This window comes from Pempheris klunzingeri, chromosome 10 (assembly GCF_042242105.1).
Source record: "Pempheris klunzingeri isolate RE-2024b chromosome 10, fPemKlu1.hap1, whole genome shotgun sequence".
NCBI lineage: Eukaryota > Metazoa > Chordata > Actinopteri > Acropomatiformes > Pempheridae > Pempheris > Pempheris klunzingeri.
Window position 1 is genome coordinate 14,698,085 of NC_092021.1, and position 23,595 is coordinate 14,721,679.

At 41.8% G+C, this 23,595-nt stretch overlaps 1 protein-coding gene across 1 annotated transcript in view; it reads right to left on the minus strand.

The window, feature by feature from the left end:
• Nucleotides 1-23,595, minus strand: part of abca12 (ATP-binding cassette, sub-family A (ABC1), member 12) — a 62,784-nt gene that overhangs the window by 1,241 nt on the left and 37,948 nt on the right. The window contains exons 47-69 of the mRNA XM_070838360.1: nucleotides 21,961-22,157; nucleotides 20,632-20,789; nucleotides 19,382-19,615; nucleotides 19,037-19,184; nucleotides 18,247-18,493; nucleotides 16,620-16,709; nucleotides 15,484-15,571; nucleotides 15,201-15,328; nucleotides 14,497-14,584; nucleotides 13,969-14,077; nucleotides 12,192-12,246; nucleotides 10,385-10,562; nucleotides 9,964-10,079; nucleotides 7,744-7,906; nucleotides 7,187-7,440; nucleotides 6,561-6,765; nucleotides 6,082-6,191; nucleotides 5,114-5,264; nucleotides 2,585-2,719; nucleotides 1,830-1,933; nucleotides 1,443-1,535; nucleotides 1,110-1,215; nucleotides 77-214 (exon numbers count right to left, since the gene is read on the minus strand). Coding sequence (XP_070694461.1) covers nucleotides 77-214; nucleotides 1,110-1,215; nucleotides 1,443-1,535; nucleotides 1,830-1,933; nucleotides 2,585-2,719; nucleotides 5,114-5,264; nucleotides 6,082-6,191; nucleotides 6,561-6,765; nucleotides 7,187-7,440; nucleotides 7,744-7,906; nucleotides 9,964-10,079; nucleotides 10,385-10,562; nucleotides 12,192-12,246; nucleotides 13,969-14,077; nucleotides 14,497-14,584; nucleotides 15,201-15,328; nucleotides 15,484-15,571; nucleotides 16,620-16,709; nucleotides 18,247-18,493; nucleotides 19,037-19,184; nucleotides 19,382-19,615; nucleotides 20,632-20,789; nucleotides 21,961-22,157 — 3,295 coding nt within the window. The remainder of the gene's footprint in view (nucleotides 1-76; nucleotides 215-1,109; nucleotides 1,216-1,442; nucleotides 1,536-1,829; nucleotides 1,934-2,584; nucleotides 2,720-5,113; nucleotides 5,265-6,081; nucleotides 6,192-6,560; nucleotides 6,766-7,186; nucleotides 7,441-7,743; nucleotides 7,907-9,963; nucleotides 10,080-10,384; nucleotides 10,563-12,191; nucleotides 12,247-13,968; nucleotides 14,078-14,496; nucleotides 14,585-15,200; nucleotides 15,329-15,483; nucleotides 15,572-16,619; nucleotides 16,710-18,246; nucleotides 18,494-19,036; nucleotides 19,185-19,381; nucleotides 19,616-20,631; nucleotides 20,790-21,960; nucleotides 22,158-23,595) is intronic.

Sequence of the window (23,595 nt, forward strand, 5' to 3'; positions counted from 1 at the left end):
CTACCCACCCCTAAAAAAAAAAACCTCACACTGGTTCTCCCTTTGTCTCTGTTTATGCCATGTCTAGTTTTCTCACCTCATCCAGTGTGGTCTGGCTCACAGAGAAGTGTTTGATCTGCAGAGCATTTTTGTTGGACTCCAGCTGGTCAAAGATGTCAGCCACCCCTCCCGGAGCAACTGGTATGTGGTACTCCACCATAGTGGAGTGTTGGTCCTGTTTATTGAAGACGAATGCACAAGTAGAGGGTTAAATATCCCAAAATATGCTCTCTGTTTTAAACAATAGGTAAAACACAGTGAAAAGCTGATTATACCAACTATAATATCTACACACTGTTACAATATACTGTATATATACTGAATTAAGGGGGTGAGTGAGACTAATTCCTGGAAAACAGCAGATCCTTATAGAATGAGTTTCTTTCTACTCTTCTTTAAAATTCATATCAACATTGTCATATTTGTAATGTGAAAGGGGTCACAAATGGGGGAGACAGAGAATTATCATTTAACTCTGCAGTTCACCTAAGCTCTATAGTTTTTATTTTTAGCGTCCTTCAGCTCATTATTTTGGTTTCATAGCCCCGAACTTTGCTGTTTTGATTTTCCTCATTTCTGGCTGCATCAAGCAGCTTTTTTAAGCAGAAAAACTCACTGATAAACTCACTGCATGCAGCAGACAAACATAGTGCCTAGCTTGTGAACATGGAGGATTTAGCTGACAAAGAGAGACAGATATTTATCTCAGGAGTTAGAAAGACCAAATCAGAGCTAAATGGACTTACATTTGTCGGGTTGACAGAAACAACTTGCCAAAATGCTTACAATGTTATAAAGTGACAAAATCAGCTTGATCCGTTTCAAAAAAGATCTATCTAATGCTGCTTTAAAGCCTTTTAACTGTAGCTAGTTCATGTGAGGGCACATATGATACAGCTGGGGTTTTAAGATGATCAATTAATGCTCCCTTGACTGATAAGCACAAAGCATCATGCATACACACTACCATTTCATCCGTTGTCTTGCAACATCCCACTCTAATGTAAACTTGGTCTTTTCTCTTCTCTACAAAGTACTCTTGACTATTTTTGATAGCTGGCAAAGCTCACCTTGAGATAAGTGCTGGGGAATCGGCGCTGCATGAAGCTAGTGATTGCCTCTGCATCACAGGAGGCCTTGGCCAAGTACATCTTCACAGTGAACCCGCTGCCAAACCTGCATGAAAGAGATTTTATGAACAAAGCGTGTGTTATTACATGTCTGAGGAGTGGGTGGTGGGGGGGGAGGCGTACACTGGTATGACAATCAAAACTGAGCAATCAGTTGTACAAAGGACGACAAGGGGGGAAGGGGGGGGGGGGGGGGGGGGGGATAAGAGACTGCAGAGGCACAGTGGTGGGAGCAGCAATGGCTGGATTGGGGGATGAACAGAGGTCACTAACCTGTTCTTAATGTGCTGCAGGGAGCCCAGGCAACGGAATTGACCTTTCACCATGATGGCAAGACGGCTGCACAGCGCCTCACACTCCTCCATGCTGAGATATGGAGATAAAGAGAGAAAGACAAAAGGTCACGAAAGGATCCTTTCAGAATATAGTAATTAACTATGCAAGTTGTCATTATCTATGTTACATTGTGGGGAAAAAAACCTTCCTTTTTAACAGTAATTATAGCCCTAATCCAAAACAATTTGTGTATTCAATTCAAATACTGGAATTTAGTAATGTATTTATCTGTGATATCCAAAGCTTTTTCTTGATGGACAACCTGCAGAGTAAGATCAATGAAGACAGACTGTAGCAGGTGTACGTATGTGATACTCTTCTAACCTGTGAGAGGTGAGGACCACAGCACATTTTCCTTTCACTTCTTCAGAGATGATTTTCCACAGGTGACGCTTGGTGCGAGGGTCCATACCAGAGCTTGGCTCATCCTGCAGAGTGAGGATGAAATTACAAGGGGATAGCAGTATGTGTGAAAGGAAGAGAAGAAGGGTGAAATCGAGGGAGAGAGATCAAGAAAAAACAAGGACTTAATTGAGGAAGGTAGTATGTTCCAAACAGTGTGCAGTACATAGGCGAAGGAAAAAAACAAGGGTAGGATGACTAGGAAAGAGCAAACAGAACAGCGTAATTGTAAAACAGGAAGGGAGATGGGAGGCCCAGTGCTACCGGCAAAGCAAAAAAGGGAAGGTAAGGGAAGAAATGAAGAGAGAGAGACGGTGAGAAAGACAAAAGGCAGAAGGAAAACTCAAGAGAGAATGGGGAAATTAAGGAGACACACAGAGGAAACAAAACAGATGGTGAGAATTAAAGGAAAGAAGGAAAGAGAAAAAAGCAAGAGAAAGGAGAATTTGATAGAGACATAAGGTAGAAACGAAGCTGAAAGTTGCAGGGAAGACCACCCTAGGATAAGCCTCAGGAAGCAGACTAATGAAGTCGAGTCTAGGGTATCAATATCTACTTTACTTCAAAGACCCTTTCAGGAGGAACAGCAGTATACAGTTAATTTGATATTTGTTGTCTGGTGGCCAGTTAGGCAATGAAGTGGGCAGCTACAGCGGCGTGAACAGCTGTGTCCTCACCAGGAGCAGGATTTGCGGATGGCCAACGAGAGACAGAGCAGTAGAGAGCTTCCTGCGGGTGCCGCAGCTGTAACCATCAGTGATGATGTTTCTGTGGTAGTTCAGCTCCAGCCTCTTCAGTAGGTAGTTCACCACCTTTAAGGGAAACATGGAGGGGATTATACAGTGGCTGAACAAAATAACGAGCACCATATAGAGAGGGATTATAGGTTTACATGCACTAATCACAAGTAGGAGGTGGCCACACAGACGAGTCGTGTTTAACTTACAGGCATCAACTAAGTTATTCATTATTGCATGGACAACCATCTTTAAACATTTAAACAACAAGATGCTTAGCGTACTAGCTGATAAATACCATAAAACATATGATCTGGTGTAAGAATGACAATATATAAATAATAGAAAACAGCAGTTAATACAACCTATGTCTGTTGTAAACTGCTAACCATTGGGGAAAATATGTAATTGTCTGGCAGTCACATATTGGGAGATTAAGGACTGCTATGCCTGGCTCCATGACCATAAAGGAGTATGATAATGATGTAGTATAATGTGATAATTTCATAGACCAGCATGCTGTTTCCTTGTTTCATGCTCATGAGGATCAAGTTAACCCTCCCATCTGTGGCTCCAGCTGATTTAAACAAAACAAAACCTTAACAGGAAGTTGGTTTTCCATCCACTCCATCGACTGGAGTCCAATATCCCACTACACACAATTCAGGAACTAATCACAGCAGGGAAAGGCACATTTACATAAAGCTTTTCTGAGGGCGAAGGGTGGCCCTACGACTTATTTGCTACTTGACATTCATGTTCATTGCTGTTATGGCCATCCCCTATTCTGTCCAGTGCAGCTGCACTGCAAATAACTGAGCCATCTATCTATCTGTCCCACTCCCATGCATATTTAATTTTGTTTGTACAACAATGATGACTTCACTTGGTGACTTTATTTTATCTAAACTTCATACTGTTTTCAGGATGCAGCTTTAGAGAACATTTGGTGCATGTTAGTTGATCCTGTGTGTTCAACTGCACTGAAAGCAGAAATGAATAAAAAAAAACTTTAATTGCTCGTAACTTCATCTCTATGCCTGCCTACTTCATCACATGAAAGAGTGTGCTTTAAATACCGGTTAATTTTCAAACAGCTTGAGGTGATTTCCCATCGGTACGCTTTAGCCTTTTCCCCATCAGTTGCTGTTTGGAAACTAGATCAATGAAGCAAACCAATGCAATGGATAGCTTTCTCTACTTTTTCTCTGTAATAGGATTTGTCTTTAGAGTTGATTTTTCCACATGATCCTGAGTTTACTCAACCAGGTTATTAGAACACAGTGTAGGACATTAGGTACTTTAGACAAATATACAGTATCAGCAGCTGCATTTGAATGATTAGCACTGGTAACATAAATTTAGCATATACCTGACTGGTTCAGATCAAAACATGTGGGCTTTTTATGTTCTCTCATAAAAGCCCCTTTCTATCACCTTTGATGTAACAGCTCATTAAGCCTGACAAAATCATGTCAATGCAAAATGACCCCATTAGGGCTTGTCTCATTATCCACAGCTAAGGGACTGTCAGTGAGAAACAACATAAGAGGAGCTCTATATATAACCTCATCTTTGTGAATTAGCCCGACATCGATGCCGCGGCCATTATAACCATTGTTGTCACTGTCCTGACCAGAGAAGAGGAGCTGTAACAACAGCAGTGAAGGGGATTAGAGCTGGACAGATCCATTTTGTGTGCTTCACAGTCTGCGTATGTGCGTGTGTCTATGTGCATCCTTGCTAATGTGTGTGTAATTCTGTTTGTGACATGACTGAGATTGTCAGAGATAATCAATGTTTTGTGCTTCTGCATCCAACGTTGCACAATGGTGTAGAGAAAGAGAGAGAGAGGCTATCAAAGACAGATGTTTTCCTGCATACAATCTATATGTTGTCATGAAGTTTTCTACACATTTTCACACGTGTTAGAGCTGCTTCTCTCCTGCTTCTTAAATAAACAATAAGATGGAAAAGCAGAAATCGCATAATTGTTGATTGGTTGCTCTGCAGATTCTGATGTCACCATCTGCAGCAGCAGCAACAGCAGCAAAAGACAGGCACACTCAGTAATCACCACAGAAGCAAGATTGATTAGTTCTCAGAAAGATAAATGGGAAGAATGGGGCTAAAGTGACATGTCAAATGAGATCCTCTCATCATCAAAGTATCGTTTAAATGTAAATTTGCCTGCAGTGAAGCATACAGCATCAGCTTAATTCTGAAGTTTGGATTGCACAAGCTGACAACAAAAGCTTTTCCATTTTGCCCCAGATAGTACAGCTTTCATTACACGTCACTCAATACTTTACACCCTCTGATTTAGTATGCATGGAAGCATCAACAGTTACTAGTCCTGCAGTGCGAGTGCACCTTTGAATTTATATCAGATCTCGTGTCATTTTGTGGATGGTGTTGACACTACCCGGAGCTTTGATGAGCAGCACAGAGTCTGCGGCTCTTCCTTACCCTGTCTATCTCCCTCTTTGAGATGCCTCGAATGCGAGCGTAGAAGTACAAGTGCTCTTCTCCAGTGAGCAGATCGTCCAGCGCATCCACCTGGGGACAGTAGCCGATGTTTATTCCCTTGTTACGGCACTGTATGATGTCTACCAACCGCCTGGGGAAAAAAGACAAAGACAGACATATTCTCTTAAATGGCATCCACTACATGGGGTGGGGCAGACGGACATGTAAGGTGCTCCATTGGCCAAACAGTCTGGAGTGTGCTGTGCTTAACAACAGAGCTGTAACAGGCAGTCTGACTTGTGTTTACAGAGGTAATTATACCTGTATAGGAGCACCTGAGATACAGATATACGCTACAGCTGCTACTTGCAAAATCCCACACCATTTATGTTCCAATTTTGGCTGATGCGAGGCGATAACATCCCTCATTTGTGGATATTTGTGTTATGCAAATTGAATCTAGCTCAGATTCATTAGACAGTGCAGCTTGGGCACCTGTAAAAATGAAATCAAGCTTTGTCCTGTGATGGGTTTGCTTCTGTTTTGTCCTCTTATAATGATGCTCATAAATCATCTTCGGATTGCAGGAATACATTTTAATAATACAAATATTAACCTGATGTATTTAGAAATGTGCATGCAGCAAGTATAAGCACAAGGAAAAGCCAAAGGGTAAATATAGGCTGCAGCCAGCAACCATAAAATGGACTTTAACCAATAAAAATAAAGATAAATTCTTTTTCTAGAAAATCTATTTTACTTTTATGTACTAGGCATACACTATTGCAGAAACAGAGAGGATAGCAAATGAAAAAGAAAAGAAAAGCATCGTTATTCTCACTGAAAAGGTAAAATACGATAGATTCAAATTCTTAATAGTGGTTTTTAAGCTGTCTTGAAGTCAGTGTTACTTCAAGTTTGCATTGCATGTGCTTGACGATGAACAAATAAATTCATCAACAGCTTACCCATCCCGGTCCCTGATCTGTGCTGTGCCATCGGTGGGGCTAACATCCCCAGTCAGCATCTTGAAGGTGGTGGTTTTTCCTGCTCCGTTCACTCCCAGCAGACCAAAGCACTGTAAGTGAACACTCATTGTTCAGCAATCCTGCAGCATTTGTCCAGTTCACAGTATTTAAGTATCCCATCTTACAAGCAGCCATCATGCAGAGGGATACGATTCTGAGGTAATATTGGATGTCAAAATTGGTTACAAACTATGCATATATATTCATTACTGGCAATACAGTTGTATATTCTACAGACGAATCCACCCAGTAATTTATGTTATTTTGTGATGATTTGGATAATTATAGTCATACTTGCCACAAGAGCTTGACAATAGGCAGTAATTAAGCAATGCCCCTTTCATTATCCTGCTGACTTAAATTGATTTTGCTTGCATTTTAAATTCGCATTCCTACTATGGGTTAAGGCTTAGGCTTACCTCTCCCGCAGGGATGCCCACAGAGAGCCTCTTGACAGCAGGGACCTTCTTCTTGAGGTGCTGATAGACTTTAGTGAGCTGGTTGACCTGCAGTATGTCTGAGCTGGCTGCTCCACTGGACACTCGCAGGTGCTCAGCCGCCACATCCTCGTCCTCGTCCTCACAAGCCGCCTGGGGCACAGTCTTTCTGCCCCAAATCAGATGCCTGCAAAGGGAAAAGTATTTTTTCATATTAACTTCTGGGTGTTGAAGCTGATGTGAATAACTGGCAGAGACACAGAAAACACTCCATTAAATCTGTAACTGATTGAAACTTGGTGACAATCGAAGTGGCTCAGGCTTCTAATATCTTTGGGGCGCAACAATTTTGGCTTTTATTTTTCAAAAAAGAATTTGGAAATGTATATTTATATTAAGCATAGTTTCACTATGCACTGTTGTCTTTGTTTATTTGAAGGGATAAATGTTCAACCACTCATTTGCATATTCTCAGCTTCGGTCCTGCAAGGGGACTATTAAACAATGTTCAGGTGAAAACCAATTGAACTGATATTCTCAATTCACTTACAAGGCTGGATGTGTACCACAGGAGTTCATGATCATTCATGGCATCCTGTTTTCCTCACCTGACTTTGCGCATGAGAAACTTGTTGAGCAGGAGGCGCAGGGTGAAGAAGACCACGCCTTGGATGAAGGACGCGATGAACATCCAGCCCAGGACATCTGTGGAGAATGGGTTCTGATAGGCGTCAATGTCATAGCCACTGAGGATCTGGACCTCTATGTTCATCCTGGCCAGCTGCAACATCCCGTTCCCAAAGTTGAACTGCGGGAAGATTAGGAAGGCGTTGCACAGACGGTTGAAGATGTCCTGGATTACCTGCAGGAGGGAAGGACAGAACAAAAGGTATTGAGAGAGGGAAGGGGGGAGGGTGTAGAGAGAGGGAAAGGAGGGCAGATGTAAAACTGAGTCTAAAGTAGCCTGAGAGCTCATGCAGAATAATCTTCACTTTCCTGTCATTGAATATGTGTAGTATGCTAGCCCTTTTAACTCCACTGCTACCACGTATCACTAGAGCTACAGGGACTGAATGGCTTTCATTCAACAATGAATGAACAGGTATACTTTTAAGTGTGCATTTAACTTCCTCTATGGCATGTGCACTTGGCAGCGTTCGCTTACCTCTGGGTTGCGTGTTGAAATTTGGCCCAGAAAGTACAGAATGGAGGTGGACATAATGGTGTTGATACTGATGAAGAGGTTGATGCACACATAGATGATGAAGGCTATCTCTGCATCCCTGAAGACACCTGATAACAGATACATCCACGGGAAGGTTGCAAACCTGAGGAAATGACAGTGACAGGATCCTTTATACACAGCACGGAGTAAAAATAGTTCCACACATACACCTTAAAATAGCCCTGCTGTGATCTGGCTGGGCTGGTTTCAAATGCAGAAAGCCCACAAAGACAAACACACAAAGTGGATATGGAAAATTTCTACAGTCCTCCTCTCAAATGCATCGTCTAAAATGACTTGACCTTGCAGTTTTTAACTGAAGTGGTTTAACAGACTAAACATAGCAGCTGTGAGCCTGATGAAACCAGGCACCACAGAATACTGAAAAGGGAAGGAGGAAAAATACTACACCATGAGGAGGGTAAACATTCAGTCGTGATGCCAAAAGAGAAGAAGATAAATTACTTCTCCCTTTATTCCCCTGGTGGCAGAACATCCTTTTCTTTTTTTTCCCTTTTCTCTCACATAATCTGCTTGTTCATTTGATTGGGGTGTCTGGGTCAGCGAAACAGAAAGGAAGAGAAGGAGGGAGACAGAGAAGAAGACGGAAAAACTAGGGTGGGAAAAGAAAGAGACAGACACAAACAGATAGAGCCAGACAGAGACAAAGCATCGGCGTGCCATGCCCAAAAAAAGGTGCTTGGTAGGCAGACTGTGGGAGCCAAGCCATGACAGGGAACAGAAGCAAGAAGGCTGCAGACCAGACCAGGTGGGTGCAGCCTGACAGATGGAGCGCTGTGATTATTCATTGCTTGGGAGGGAGACATCTGTCTGATAAATGAGAAGCAGAGTGCTGACTTGGCCTCCTAAGATCTAGGGCTCAGGACGAGGCCTGCGACAGCAACAGGAAACATAGGAGACTAAGCTTCAGATACAGTTGGGGAATGATGTAAGTAATCTCAGTAATCCAGATGTGGGATGACGTTGGCTTGACACCTTTCCAAAAATCTCATTGCCAAATTGGTAGCTTGGTTTTAAAAGCTTGGTGTCTCGAGACGATAGCTAGCTAGTCTTTCTCACACCAAGTCATATTGTTACAGCCATAAACCCTGTTGCTTCCTGATCCGTCTCCCTCCCTCTCTCTAGCATCTTTGGCTTGAATAGGATAAACATGCTGGTAACAAATTTTCTATCAGCTTTTCAGCCCTACCACCATCTGTCTTTGCAAGAAATTCTGAGAAAACTGAGCTGTGTTTGTGTTTGAAGAACAGCAGCTTCCTTATGCTCAGTGTTGTAAATGCAACATGGTAACACGCAAAGTAACATACAACAGAGTCGTGAAAATACAACATTTTTAAAGTTTAAGAAATTATTAATTGATCTGATTACTTTGGCAAATCTTTTGCATGAAACATTTGGTCGTATCGACTGAGGTCAGACGATCACCAATACCAGCCAAGAACATTCTGCTGTTTGGCATTAGAAAAACTCCTGGGATGTTTGGGTACATGGTGAGAGTGATTGTGCTGCTGCAGAATGAAGCTTCATCAAATGGGTTTTGGTCCATTCCCCAATGTTTTTGGATACTTTGCAGCCATCCACCACATTTGACAAATATAGTGGTATGTCTTGGATAATGAGCTGTTCTTTGCATTTTGATTTGTTTGATCAGTTATGACAACATCATGCTCAGCTATGTAGTTGCTGAGATCTCAGGAGCTGGCACCATTAACAAAAACATGTGGCAAGAAACCCAAAAAGACCACTGAACCAGTGTTGAGTGATACTGCAGTGTTTTGAGATTTTGGCACTAGGTGAGTACAATGTTGTCATAAATGATTGATAGATCGACAGAGCTAAAAAAAAATCTAATAATAAAACATAGCTTTCCTTTAATAATCGAGTTAACAGCTCATTTTGTCAAGGTTAGTACAGCGACATTGTTTCTGAATAATTTATTCAAATTTGTCAACCTCATGATAGTCTAATTCATAGTCAAATCCCTTTTGGACAATGATGTCATGAGTAAAACAAGTCAAAAGACCAACAGTGCCAAAAAATGTAGTAGCAGGCTTTGCAAATCCCCCCCCCCCTAAATCCCTGTGAATAGGTTACTAGACTTTTCAACATTCACAGATGTTGTGAGGCCAAATTACTCACCCAAAGAGCACCAGGAGCAGGGTGACAGCACCCAAATTTTGCCGATCCGTGAATGCTGGAACCTGGAAGGCTGCGATCACGCCAACAGTCAAGGTCACGGGGATCAGATAGATGACCTGTGGAAAAAAAGGGATATAATGCAGCCACATGAGGGCATGTCGCTTAATTGAAAGATTTGGTTCAATATTAATAATCAATGCATTAATGGTGGCATACAAATATTTTGTGCTCTCAATTAATGAAAAGATCTAAGTAGATGGCAACGTTTTGCATATGCTGGTGCAATCGATCATGGGCGGGTACATATCATACATATGCTTGCTTTTGCTTTTATTGAGCTTGACACATGGATCTGACTACATTTAACCAGGTTAGTGAGATGTCTATGCGGGTCTCCTGTTTGCTGATGAGAAGACGTTACCATGTCATAAAAGAAGTTCACAGCCCAGTAGAAGGGTTCACTGATGCCAGAGATGTGCTGGAGCCTCTTGGAGCCGCTGTGGTGTTCACTGACTTCATAGATGGCGAAGCTCGCTGTCGTGATTGAGTAACCCGTCATCACACACATAGCTACAAGGATCTGGAGCATTCCCTGGACGCTGTGAGGGAAAAACAGAATCATGATGTCATTGACACCAATATGGCATTAATTGCCAGTCATGTCCACAATTAGTAAATTATTCAACCACACTGACTCAATTAATGACAATTATATTCCTGGATGGTAAACAATTGTGCCAAATTCCTGTCGTCTTTTACTATGTTCTGTGTAATAGATACAGGTTTAGTGCACAAATGAATCAAATAAACGCTGGCGTGTTGAGTCACTTTGAATGAGGCAACCTGGTGCAATTCTTTTCCAAAACAATGGCTCACTTTAAATCCGTCCTACAAACTATCATGTCGTTCCCTGCTGGGACTTGACTCATTTGAACTATTGAAGTGGCTCACAATAATTGGAATTCCATTAATAACAAACAGCTTTGTTAGAGAGATGCTTGTGCTTCACCTCTGACAAGATAATAACTGCAAAAGAAACAGATGGCTTCATATAGAGAACACGAGCACTGCCAGTGCTGTATAGTTAGTAAGCCAGCGGTGCTGCTGTGAGGCTGCACAGCCTATTGCCCAGACTGGAGCCCAGACAACCAGCTGAGGCTTTGATCCCTCAGTTACTCTTCAACCAAGTGCACTCATTCAAACTTTCTTGATGCCTCTACCTGTTCCCAGGCTCTATTTCCTATCCTACATGCTACTGTAGAACCTTTTCCTCTCCCCTCTGGACAGGGCATAACACCACCAACCAAACAGAATAAGTTACAAGAGGCTGAAAAAGAGGATGATGATGATGAAGCTGGTAGTGACCGAGTGGGAAGGAGAGAGAACAGCAGAGAGTGACATGTGGTGGGTGTTTTAGGGCAGCACTAACTACAGAGGATAGCCAGCAGCAGCAGCTACTGAGCTGGGCTGTTATCTGTACGGCCAAGATAGCCTTAGAATTGTTCCCATAGGCAAACCTATCACACTGTGAGAATCAAGACATTTAAGCCTATTGTATCTTTCACACGACTTTCACACTGCACCTTTAGCAGCTACGGTACCTTAGCAGGCTACAAAAATACAACACACATAAAAAATGTGGAGCGGGGCAGTAAACAGAGGTAAATGGCCAGGGAAAAGGTTTGTGCTAATAAGGATCTGGAGAGGCTGGACCAACATGAGGCCACAGCCTCGACTTAGCACAACACTGGAATGATTTGATTTGACCTCTGGACAACATGCATGCATATATGAAAACACACACAAGCGCTCATTCCGCAGTCTCTAAAACAGAATGTGGAGTATTTTGAATAAACTCATTTTGGGGAGTGGGGTAGAATCAATCCACCTCTGTGCCACCTTCAGGGTAAACACTCATTATATTGGGACTTTGATCAATAGTGCAAGCTCAGGGAAATCCATTTAGAAAATCAAATATGGGTAAATACTGCTGTCATGTACCTCCTCGCCCTGAGTCCACTCTGACTTTGATGTCCTGAATTGAAAAGTAGGATGCTTTCATAATTTATCTTGGGCTCAGCCACACAACAGCCATTATTCATGATGACTTGACTAATTTGGGGATATTTTCACCAATTAGAATGCTAATGAGAATCTTTTTCACAACTGCCTTTGACATTGTACTGACAGTCAGTGCAGGAGAGGGAAAAATATAGTGTAGCCCGTACATTGAATCTTCATCATCCGGCCGGCCGAAATAAGGGTGACTGGAAACTGAGATGGCTGTAACAGAAAGAAACAGAATATTGTGTTAGCAATGGAAAAACAACTCCATACAGGCAATTTTTCAGCACAGGAACCAAATGAGCAATGATATTCTCTTAGCCTGGAACATAGTTAATTGAAAAATATAGTGCAAGATGATTTCATTTGCCAGTGCACACAAAGGAAATTGAATTTTCTTTATCATTTTTTCAGGGTCGTATAGATGCTCACAGACATGAGCTGCTCCCATATATGTCTCTGTTTATATTTCCTGAGATAGAGGAGGGTGAGTTCAGCCAGAGCACAGCAGCCGTGGAGCAGGTTGAAGGCTCAATGGCTTGCTAATGGGCACTTTGGTGGAATTGATGGGTTCTATCGACTAATCCAAATCTGATCTGTAATTATTAACACTACATTGCTATTGTTCTGAAGTCAGATGTTTGCAGATTGGGTTTGTATCTTTTCCAATGGGAAAGAAGTACAGCTGCAACTAACGATTATATTCATTATCGATTTATCTGCAGACTGCTCAGAGCCCAAAATGATGTAGCCAAACTGCAAAATGGGTCATAATCTATAACATTTTAGTTCTTACTGTTTTGTAAGGTTTGTTTCAGTTCGCATCTTCCAAAGTAACAGTTTTTCAGTGGAGGATGGAACAGACAGACTTTCAATTCATAGCACTGCTGAGGGTGATGATATGCATCTCTAGCGTGGACAGGAGCAGACAGCAGTGTGATGCCACATGTGAGACGGTGGGCAGAAATCCTGCGAGAATGGCTTGAAAAAAACAATTTGGAACAGACCTCTGATGAGTCCCAACCTAGAAGGTTGGTACTGCAGCACACAATGTGAGGGTTTCCCATTTGACAGATAAACCATCACCTTGAAAAGTAATCTCCCTGGATCTCCACCCCTGACACCCTCCGCTACCGCTGTGAATTTGCAGGTAACATTTAAATGATTACACTCTACCCTCAAGCACTTTTGTCATCCAGTGGGAAAGAGAAAATGTGTGTATGTACTTCTGTGCATGCACTGTATGTTTTTATGAGCATTTCTTCATGAGTGTTAGTTTGAGTGTGTGTCTGTGCTTGCGTGCTCCTGCTGGTAGGCAGATGGTCAGGGTGATACTAAGAGCTGAAACAGTACTGAAAACGTGAACCAGCCTCGTTCTCTTTAGCATAGCTCCCCAGTGAACGGCACTCATCAGTATTCACCACACATACTGATGTGAGTCTAAGGACATACAGCACCCTCTGGCTTTAATCCAGTGAAATGAACCATGAGGTAACACACTCTTTACAGCTCTCTTTATATTTAGCATACAGAATGCACTCGGGGTTCAATCAGTAGCATCTTTCTCGATAGATTTTCCTAATACTGATGTGTACATCCATTTTGCGTAATGCCTGTCATGTCTTATTTTCAATTTTCAAACCTTTTCCTCAGCCTGTGTTTTAAAAATAACCAGGGAGTCCTGTGGGTCTGCATGAAGAAAGGGAAAGGGAAAGGGCAATCCCACCAAAAATAATATGTATAAATCAATAAAACACTACAAAATAGGAGTAAAAAGTAACATATGCATAGCACCATGTAAAAACTGAATAGCAGTGATCTTCACCTTTGTATGTGTATAATCCTTTATCAATTAAACTAAAATGTCACAATCTATCGTTTTGGCTTATCAGTGAAGTTTTACAAGTTCCAAGTACTTTTTTTTTGTAAACTCAAGCTTACCATATTCACTTGGATCTTTGTCTGCTGGGAGATTGGAGCGTAGGATGAAGTTGTTGAGGCTGTTTAAGTATGCTGGCATTGTGTGGTGGCCCTCAGGGTTGAACCAGACCTAAACCCATGTAAACACAAGCACAGACATGCAAATAAACCATCACTCAAAGTGCTACATATCAGGGAATGTAAGTCTACTACATCTCTGCTATATACTTTCAGATGTTTTCATGTTTTATGCTTTCATGCTTTCAGATGTTTTCTGTTTTCAACCAGGACTTAACAGATATAGTTACGGCAGACGCCATCATTGGAGGAAATTTACACAACAACACAGTGGCACAATTAGTGCAGTAAAGCATATTCATGATGCTTTACTGCATCACGCTGATGCTGTGAATGAGCAGCTCCTTCTGCAAGCCTTGATCTTGTAGCCAAACTACTTTAGGAAGTCATGCTTTATTTTTTAACTATTCACCAGTGCAGTGATTCAAGTGGAAATGAGACAGGCAGCAGGGAAGCAGGAGACAAAGTTACCTTAGACAGAGTTCGGTTTTTGGGCACTCCTTTTAGGTCCATTTGTAAGTCAGGAGGGAGTGGCATGCCAAAATCAAAGCCACCATACCTGAAAAAAAAAAAAAAAAATTCTTTTCTTTTAATCAAAGCAAATATCCACCTACCAGGTGAGAGGCATTTTGGGTAAAAGCATCAGACCCACATTAAAAGTACGATTCACATGGCTGACAAGACCCTAGGAGCCCATTTGTATTGCATAACAGAGTATAACAGAGTAATAAGGGAAGCTAAGCTTTTAGGCTGCAACTGCAATTTTTGCACATCCTTGTAATGTCTACAATTCACTTTCCTTGCAATAGCAACATCGCCAGTTTTACCTATTAAAAGCTTCCCAGTTAACTGATGTATATTATTTAAAAGACTGACAGGAAAAAATACATTTTCCGTTTGAGTCAATCGTCTAATCTAATCTAATAAAGCCGAAACAAATTGAGCCCCATACTTTTACTTGCAAACTATTTCAGACTATGATAACTCACCAAAATGTCATATAATGAAATGCATTTCTAAAATAGGAGATAATATCCAATATAACTACTTGGATTTCTTGGATCATCGCCTCATATAGTTCATGGTTTAGTTCGGTTCAGAGTAGATTACCACTCAGACTGCTCGATCTATGATGTGGCTTCCTTAAACCTAATGGAAACACTGGTTGTATTCACCGGTTCCTCATGAAGTCATTCGTTGTTGCCACCAGGTAGTTCTCCACATTAATGCCGCTGATGTTATACACAATCTGAGATGAGGGGATCTTCTTGTGGGGGGGCTGGAAATGTTTCCCATCACAGATCTGCAGTGTACGGGAGAGAAAAACGCATTGCACTTGCCCTTTTTTAAAACAATCATGCACCTGAGCACAGGAAGACACAGATGTACCCACACTGACACACACTGACACACACACACACAGACACACACGTGCGGCTCTCGGTGACCTAGTCTCACCTGTTCCTGAGGGGTGCATTTACAGACACTAAATGCTTTGGGGTTGTTCCCTCTGGAGCTCCAGTGGTTTGTGCTTCTTGTGCAGACCCTTAAAAGAAAAACATTCACAGAGTGAAATGATGGGAGCCTGCGGTGCGTGATAATGCCACAAGTCTATTCCTTGGCAAACCCCACAACACGTCTGATGATGGCCTACATCAATAGTAGAAACCTGTGTACATAAAGTGTCACAGAAAATGCCAAAATCTGCAACCATTCATACAGCAGCTGGGTATTTGTGTGACTTTTGTGAGACCTAAGTATTTTCTCTGATATCAGTTCAAAACAGCTTTCAAAGCAGTTTAATATGTGTTGTAATATCATATTGTGTATCAAATGTGTTTGTGTGGGGGTTGATGTTCAACTCCTCCACATTTTGTTTTTGCAAAATGCTGTAAGGTACACTTTGTTCAGATCAAAAAGAGGCTGTAGCAATGCACATGTCTTTGCCCACTGGCACACTCACATGCACACCTGTTACTTTGAATCAGTCAATACCAATGACCACAATCATTATATTTTCTATAAAGGTAATCTACTGTATGAAAATTTAGCCCTCAGCACCCTTTCAGTCGCTGTCATGTTGTGATTATAGGGCATCATCAGCAAAACACCCAGTGCCTTTTGCACCATAGTATCTTTCCTTCTCTTCCTCTATTATATTTATTTTTTTGCAGAGAATTTAAAAATGCCTCCGGGGTCTGGTTCATGAGTGCCAACATTGATTTGAGTGCCTGTAAGGGGAAAATCTCCCCTATAAACACAGGGTGTTTATGGAATACAAATGATGCTCTCACATCGCAGCGTCCTGCTGCAGGCTTTCAGCCACATACGTTGAGCTGAGCAGCAGAGGGACATGACAAAGACCAGTGAGAGAGAGAGAAAGAGAGCTGCAGGAATTGGAGGGAGACTAAAAAATGAAACAAGGTGAAAGAGGAGGCGTGAAGCGAATGACAATGAGTGAAATATGAAAACAATGTGCATGTGGAAAAGGGTAGAATACATAGAGAGACTGAGCTGGAGCACCCAGAGTATCACAGACGAATTTATCATTTTCAGGAAAGAAAAAAAAAGGCATTTGATGTGAGATTACGTACAGGTTATCGGGCTCGTCGAGGCAGGCGTTATCGATCCCAGGGAATGACATCATGGTGTCCACCAGGCGCTTGGAGTTGGGATTTTTGTTGCTGTGGAGCCAGAAAACAGTCAGATTCAACTCAAAGGAAACACAGATATTTTAGTGAACTACACCATAATTACAACAATAATAACAGGATGTAGCCCAAAGAAAATGTTGTTTTAAAAGGCTCTAACACGGTATCAACAGAGAGAACAATCATCAGGCCTTTTATAAAGAATCTGAAATTGGCATTTACTAATTCACAACAGTTACACAGAGGTATGGAAAAAAAAAATCACTGATCATTACAGTTGCATTGTTCATACAGGCAAGTCTGAAAACTCAGAAAGTTCATAAACAATTTACATTTGAGTTACAATCTACAGTCTACATCTTCGTCCGTCAACTATCTAAAATCCCTAAAAAATGTATTATTTTTCTACTTCTTTTGTATATCAAGCTTAAGAGGACTGGGGAGAACATCCGCGCTGTCTTTGATACAGATTGGCACCTCAGCATTTTCTCCCTGGCAACATAGCGCCTTGATCTAACAACAGCACTTCTCAAGAATGAAGACATCTCACAACCTTATGACACTCTTAATCTCTCCCACTTTGATCTCACATCTCAGCCGTCTTCATCACAATCATCTCTTTCCCTCACGTTCTCCCTCGTTCTCTCTTAAGGTCTGTCCGCCCTTCAACAAACTACAGCTTCAAATTCATTTTAGAACAAGTAAGACATGTCGTCTCTCATGAACGATGCAGGAGCACATCAGGGCAGTCAGGTAAGGGGATGCATCAAGCCTTTGTGGAAGTTGCAGAGGTGTTGCAGTTAGCAGGCCTGCGGTTTCAACATTTTATTTGACTATAGTGCACCCTATAGTAAACATTCTCCTCACCTGTGGCTATGCTTGTCCATTCGGCCTCTGTGCCCCTCCTTTCAGCCCACATCCCCACTTCCCCAGGCCCCTGTATCTCTATTAAGCTTTATTGCCACTCTCCACCTGTGCACCAGATGTCCTCGGACTTTCCCCATCAATCTTGATCACCTGACTCCCACATCCCCCTGCTCACCTGTGTTGCATTCCCCAATCAGTACATATACAAGCTCCTTTCACCCAGTCAGTGCCCAGATTGTTGAGATTTCTTTTTTGTTGGTGCTTTTCCACCAGTGGACTGTCAGTCCCTTCTGTTCAGACTTTTTACTCATACCAGTAGGTTCATGTATCTTGATTTTTATCAACAAATCCCTGAACTGTTCCTTTGTTCCTGACTTGTCTGATCTGCCTCTAGCCTTTGCTATAATTTATCACGTTTGTGCTTTAAAACCACAAGCTATTTCCTCAAATTGAGCAGATAAATTATATCAACATTTGCTTGGACAACACCCACTTTTTCATGTGTTTTAGTGTGGTTATTTTTTGCCACCTGAGTCTCAGTGGCATTGGTCTGACCTCAACAAATTTACTGAAGTAAAAGAGCAAAACTTCAGAGTTTGATTGAACTGCTTCAAACATGCTCGGCTGATTGACCTTTTTTACTTTATTGTCCTCCCTTCCCACTGCTCCCTTGTATCTTTTTTTTTTTGTTATGAGGACTGACCTGAAGAAAGAGTAGCTCGGCTCGAAGTTGTAAAGTGCTGGGCTGAGCTTCAGCTCGGGATAGTTCCTCAGGTCTTTCTTGATAGAGCCCAGGCCCATAGCAAACACCATGAACAGAACAGGGAGCAGAATCTGGGAGATCAGACCCTTCCAGTCTCTGCGGCTGTGGTGGAACCTCTTGATCAGTATGGCTGTCGCCTGCTGCCAGGCCAGGGCCATTCCGCTCACCATGGATGAACCCGTAAGCTCTGGAACACATGGCAGAAAAAATGGACACAGGATTGACAAATTTTTGCACTAATGTAATTAACTTTCTTGTTGTCTTGCTGTCTTGATAGTGCCTGCTTTTCCTCTCTAGGGCACACTGCTCCAAAGGTTCACAGGTAGATTGTATCACTTGAGATGGCAGTTAAATCCATCAAGAAGGGTGTTCCAATTGTAGAAGCTTATGAACTAGGTCAGCCAAGTGAGTATTATAAAGTATTTTATAAAACAGACGAATGTCTCGATAAACTGGTGACTATATGAACACTAACTGTTGATGTTACGGCACATATAGAAGTAAATTCTGTAAAATGTTTAAATAGGAATTGTATGAACTTAATGCAACATTTTCCTACATGTATACTTTTGCTCTAATAGATATTATAATATAATTCGGTGCTTGTTTTATTGAATGTGATGTGTGCAGGCGACAGGAGGAAAGAGAGGAGGGATGGAGGGAAGAAAGGGAGAAAGGAAGGTATGACAACAAAATAAGGAACGGGTAACGTAAAAGTGAGTGAACTCACTGATCGTGTCACCAAAGCTGGAGATGCTTCCACTGGGATCTGTAGGGAAGCTGCTGATGGATTCGGTGTCAGAAATCGTCCCCGAGATAGTCGGGGGGCCGTCCTCAGCTCCAGCTTCTGTGTTTTCGTGAGTCAATTGGAGGAACACCTACAGATAAAAAGAAAACATTAGCATCCGTGTACATCAAAGAACATATAAAATATATATTTAATATGATTATGCTTACATGTCACTGTGAACATGAGCACATTTCGAGGTGCCCTATTTTGGATAGGGAATATTCAAATGTGCTCAGCAGTTGAGCCTGTTGTTTTTTTCTCCACTGTGGCTGCGTATAAGCTTACCTCCTCTAGAGTGGTGTCAGAGATGCCATAGCCCCCCAGCTGCAGGGCATCCAGGTTGGAGTCCAGCGCGGTCAGGAGGGAGCGGTATGAGGAGGCGTTGGATGACGTGAAGGGGGGCAGTGAGTAGACCATGTCTCCCCCTTGGGCTTCCTTCAGTTGCGCTTCGGGTACATGAGCTTGTATGAAGGCTTTCAGTTCAACATCGTCGATCTGCTCAGATTCTAGGTTCAGCATCTGCAAATAGAACAGTAGGAATGGGTTCGGAATGGCTTTTTCTACTGTTTCTTTTGTTATTTTTCTTTATGGATGGTATGCTCTACCATTCACCGCCTGCAAACCCACTTTTTGGCATCACTTACAGCCCAATGCACAATCACTGCTGTTATCCACTTAAAATGAGACTCGAAACACAAAATACGCTTTGGCTTGCTTTTACACACATATGGCATGAGCTAGTACATGGCCTGTGAAGGCAGCTGTATTGTTTGAAATAAGAGTACCTCGGTAGTGTCAGGTACACGTGAGATGGATTACTGAAAAACACAGCTGTTAGTTATAAAATGTTGTTCCTTTTTTTCAATAATATAGTGTATAGTAAATTATGAGCTTTTAAGGATGAGATAAGCTTCAGGAAACTGGCAACATATTTAGTTTGACACTGTCTGACGGGTTTTTGCCTCTAGGTTGTTCAAATGATTGAGCACTACAATAGAAAAAGGCCTTTGATACAGCCTGAAACAGATGTAAGAAGCAGTCAGAATACAGAATACTCAAGAAAACTTTACGTTTAACCAAAGTGTGTAACTGTGATAAAGCATACTATATTGCTACATTAGGAAAGCAGTTGAAGGTATAGCTTGAGTCAATTTGCAGCAGTCAGCAGAGCACAAGTTGTGTTCAAATCAGCCCATTTAGCAGTTTTTCGAATACATCTCTTAAAAATCACACTATTGCAATATGTTTTGTGTGCAGCTTTAGTGTTCAGGGTGGCAGAAATAAAACCTAGGATTTATTTACACATGAATAGCTCCTTCATAATAATGTACTGTATTGTAACTATTTATGCTGGCAGGGCATTGCCTAAGATGTATCACTGTAACAGAAATTATGAATAAAACACTTCAGACATATGCTGTTACTTAAAAGATAAAAGAATTTAAAAAATGTCACCTGATATTTTCATGATAATTTCATGTTGTGGAAAACAAAGAGCTTTAGCTGGATGTGGTGACTGGATTGAGGACCAATACCTTCTTGGTGAGAGTGAGCTTGTAGCCCTGACCCAGCTTGTCTTTCAGGTAGAGGGGGGATCCACAGCATTTCAATCCTCCTCTCTCCAAGAAGGTGATGCGGTCGCTCAGTACTTCAGCCTCATCCAGGTGGTGGGTGGACATGATGATGGTGCGATCTGAGAGGGCGTCAACACAAAACAATCAGCATTATTTGTGGATGCATTATTATATTATCACCCAACTAAAGGAATTAAGGAGAATTGTGTGAATATTAATGAATGTGAAAGTGAAATGCATGCAGTGAGATTATGTTTACCAGTGAGGCTAGTCTGTAAAGTATTGAAGGAGTTGGAGCCAAAGCGATGCACATGCTGTGCCTTGTACAGACCACTCATTGGAGAAACAGGCAAACAAACAGTGAGAGATGAGGAAAGTTTATTTTGAAACAGATTCCCCTGGCAACAAACTCTCCCTAACATCTGAGACAGGGACAATTACACAGGATATTTTCCACATCTCCAATTATATGCCATTTAGCAGTCTCCCTGCCATTACTGCTGCTGCCGTAAGACAGCCTGAAGAAAAATAGTTTTTGATTTCTTTTAGATTAATTATATGCTAAATTTAAAGTCAGAAGCCTGAGAAAAGTCTTTCATGGTCGACTCCGAGTTCACTGCACTTTCCTGCTCTTCTCTTTTCCCTTTTATGAGATGAGATTCTTCAGTGGAAAACGTGTGTGTGTGTGCGCATGCAGTACAGAATGTGAATTTGAGTATTTTTTACAAGGTTTAGGCTGATAATAAAGAATGCTTGTATTCTTCATTGATGTCCATGTCCTAGATCAAGGAAACATGATGGTTAGGGGGGGTCAGTGCTTCATTATCTGACTCATCTATCTGTTCACCTGTTCAATATCTCATAAGCATCTTTTGTTCTGTGTATATTATATTATATTACATTACATTAAATTACATTACATTACATTACATTATATTATATTATATTATATTAGTATGGTAGGGCTCTGAATCAAAGTGACGCATAAGATGGCCGAAGGGCAGCAGATAAAAACTGAACGGAATCGAGCCAAGTTTTGAGCCTTGCGGGACCCCACATGACTTAGAAGGAGAAAATATGTCGCTGGTTTTGCTCTGTTCTCTTATCTTCTTGTTATTTTTCCCTGTTCTACGTGTTATTCTCATTATTGTCAATGGCAGCCATAGTAGTTGTGGAGACAGTAATAAGCAGTTGTAGTAGCTGCAACTTGGCGTTGGATGAAATCAAATTAACAGGGATACTTTCTGTAGTGTGTGTGTGTGTGTGTATGTGTGTGTCTGAGACACTCACGTTTCTTGTGCTGGATAACAATGTCCCAGATGCTACGCCTAGAGCAAGGATCGACTCCTGTGGTTGGCTCATCCAGAACCACCAAGCGTGAGCCCCCTATGAAGGCGATGGAGATTGACAGCTTGCGCTTCATGCCGCCCGACAGGGTGCCCACCCGCTTGTGTCTGTGAGCATGCATGTCTGTCTCTTCTAGGATCCTGGTAGGGGTGTCAGTGAAAAGCATTTAACATGGAGCTCATGTTAACATATTTTTATGCATTACAACCCAGTTTCTGAGTTTTAGTTCCATTAGTTACCCAGTTGGGGTTTCTGAACTACAGGAACCAGTGGAGAGGTACAGTGTCTTGCCTTTAGGTTCAGGCTTATTACTGCTCCTCTTGTTATGCAGTAACCCTCCAGACATAGTTTCATGATGCAACTGGGGGTTCAACCCATGGCTTAATGATGCCACAGAATGAAAAATTATTTTTCCAATGCTTGTTCCCACAAACTTATCTAAGAAGGTGCAAAGGACAAAAAGTCATAAAATCAAATATGACAAAATTCTTATGGAAAATGGGAGCCTGACATGGGGAAAAGTGTTGTTCTCTATTTTTCCTATACAGATGAAGCCATCTAGAACTGCCAGCTGGGCTACAGGGCCATGTCAGGTCCGTGGTAAATCTTTGCCCGGCTGCTGCCGGGTACTTTGCTGAAATCCCCCTTGTTGACATAGTGAACACGGCACCCTAACTCTTAACAGGTCTGGACAGGAAAGAGGGGGAGAGGGGAAGCTGAGAAGCCTTTGGTTGGGAGCACCTATTCATAGTGGCTGCCACACTAAGTCTCAGAGAACAATAGCGTTCTCAATCTGCATTAAATGACTGTAGAAGTAACATACACTTAAAGCTGCTGAGATGCTTAAGTTGGGGCCTATTTCAAGGATAACAAGTGTAACAATAATTTTGCACCAAGGCTGAGAGACCTGTAAATTACAGTATTAAAAATAAAATCTGATTATGACCATAAATGAATGTTACTTGGATTTTTTTAACTTTCTCCTTCCTATTTGACCCGTCCTAGCAGCCAACTAAGCGGCTGCTTAAGGCGCTGCAGTCACCAGGAGGCCCCAAAACTGGTAACCCGACACATCTACAATAAATTGGTACTAGTTGTTACTAACTCTTACTAACTTCTTCTTACTCTTCTATGAGTAACTACTGAGGATCATCACGTTTGTTTGATCCAAAACTGTGAACCGTGAATAACATACATGACGCATGTTAGTGAATGGTCCAAGAAAATGTCTAAAAGAATAAACCGATCACTGTAAAAGATACGGCCGGTGTGTATTGATAAAGTTGTTTAAGTGGAGCTGAACGATCAAATAATTTTATTCCCATTCATGTTAGCGGAGAGCTAGCTGGCTTGGCAGATGCTCTATGGACCCAACAATGCTGAAGACCTGAGTACTTTTATGCACAGGAAGTCTTTTTTGACTTCATGCACCACTCAGCAACTTTCATAGGAATGAGCAGAGCCCCGCCTCCAATGCTGTAACCCTTTATACATCCAAGGCTACCTGGATATAGACAGACCCAAACATAACCCAGCGACACATCACATGTCAAAGTGACAGAGTACATCTGGAGGAAA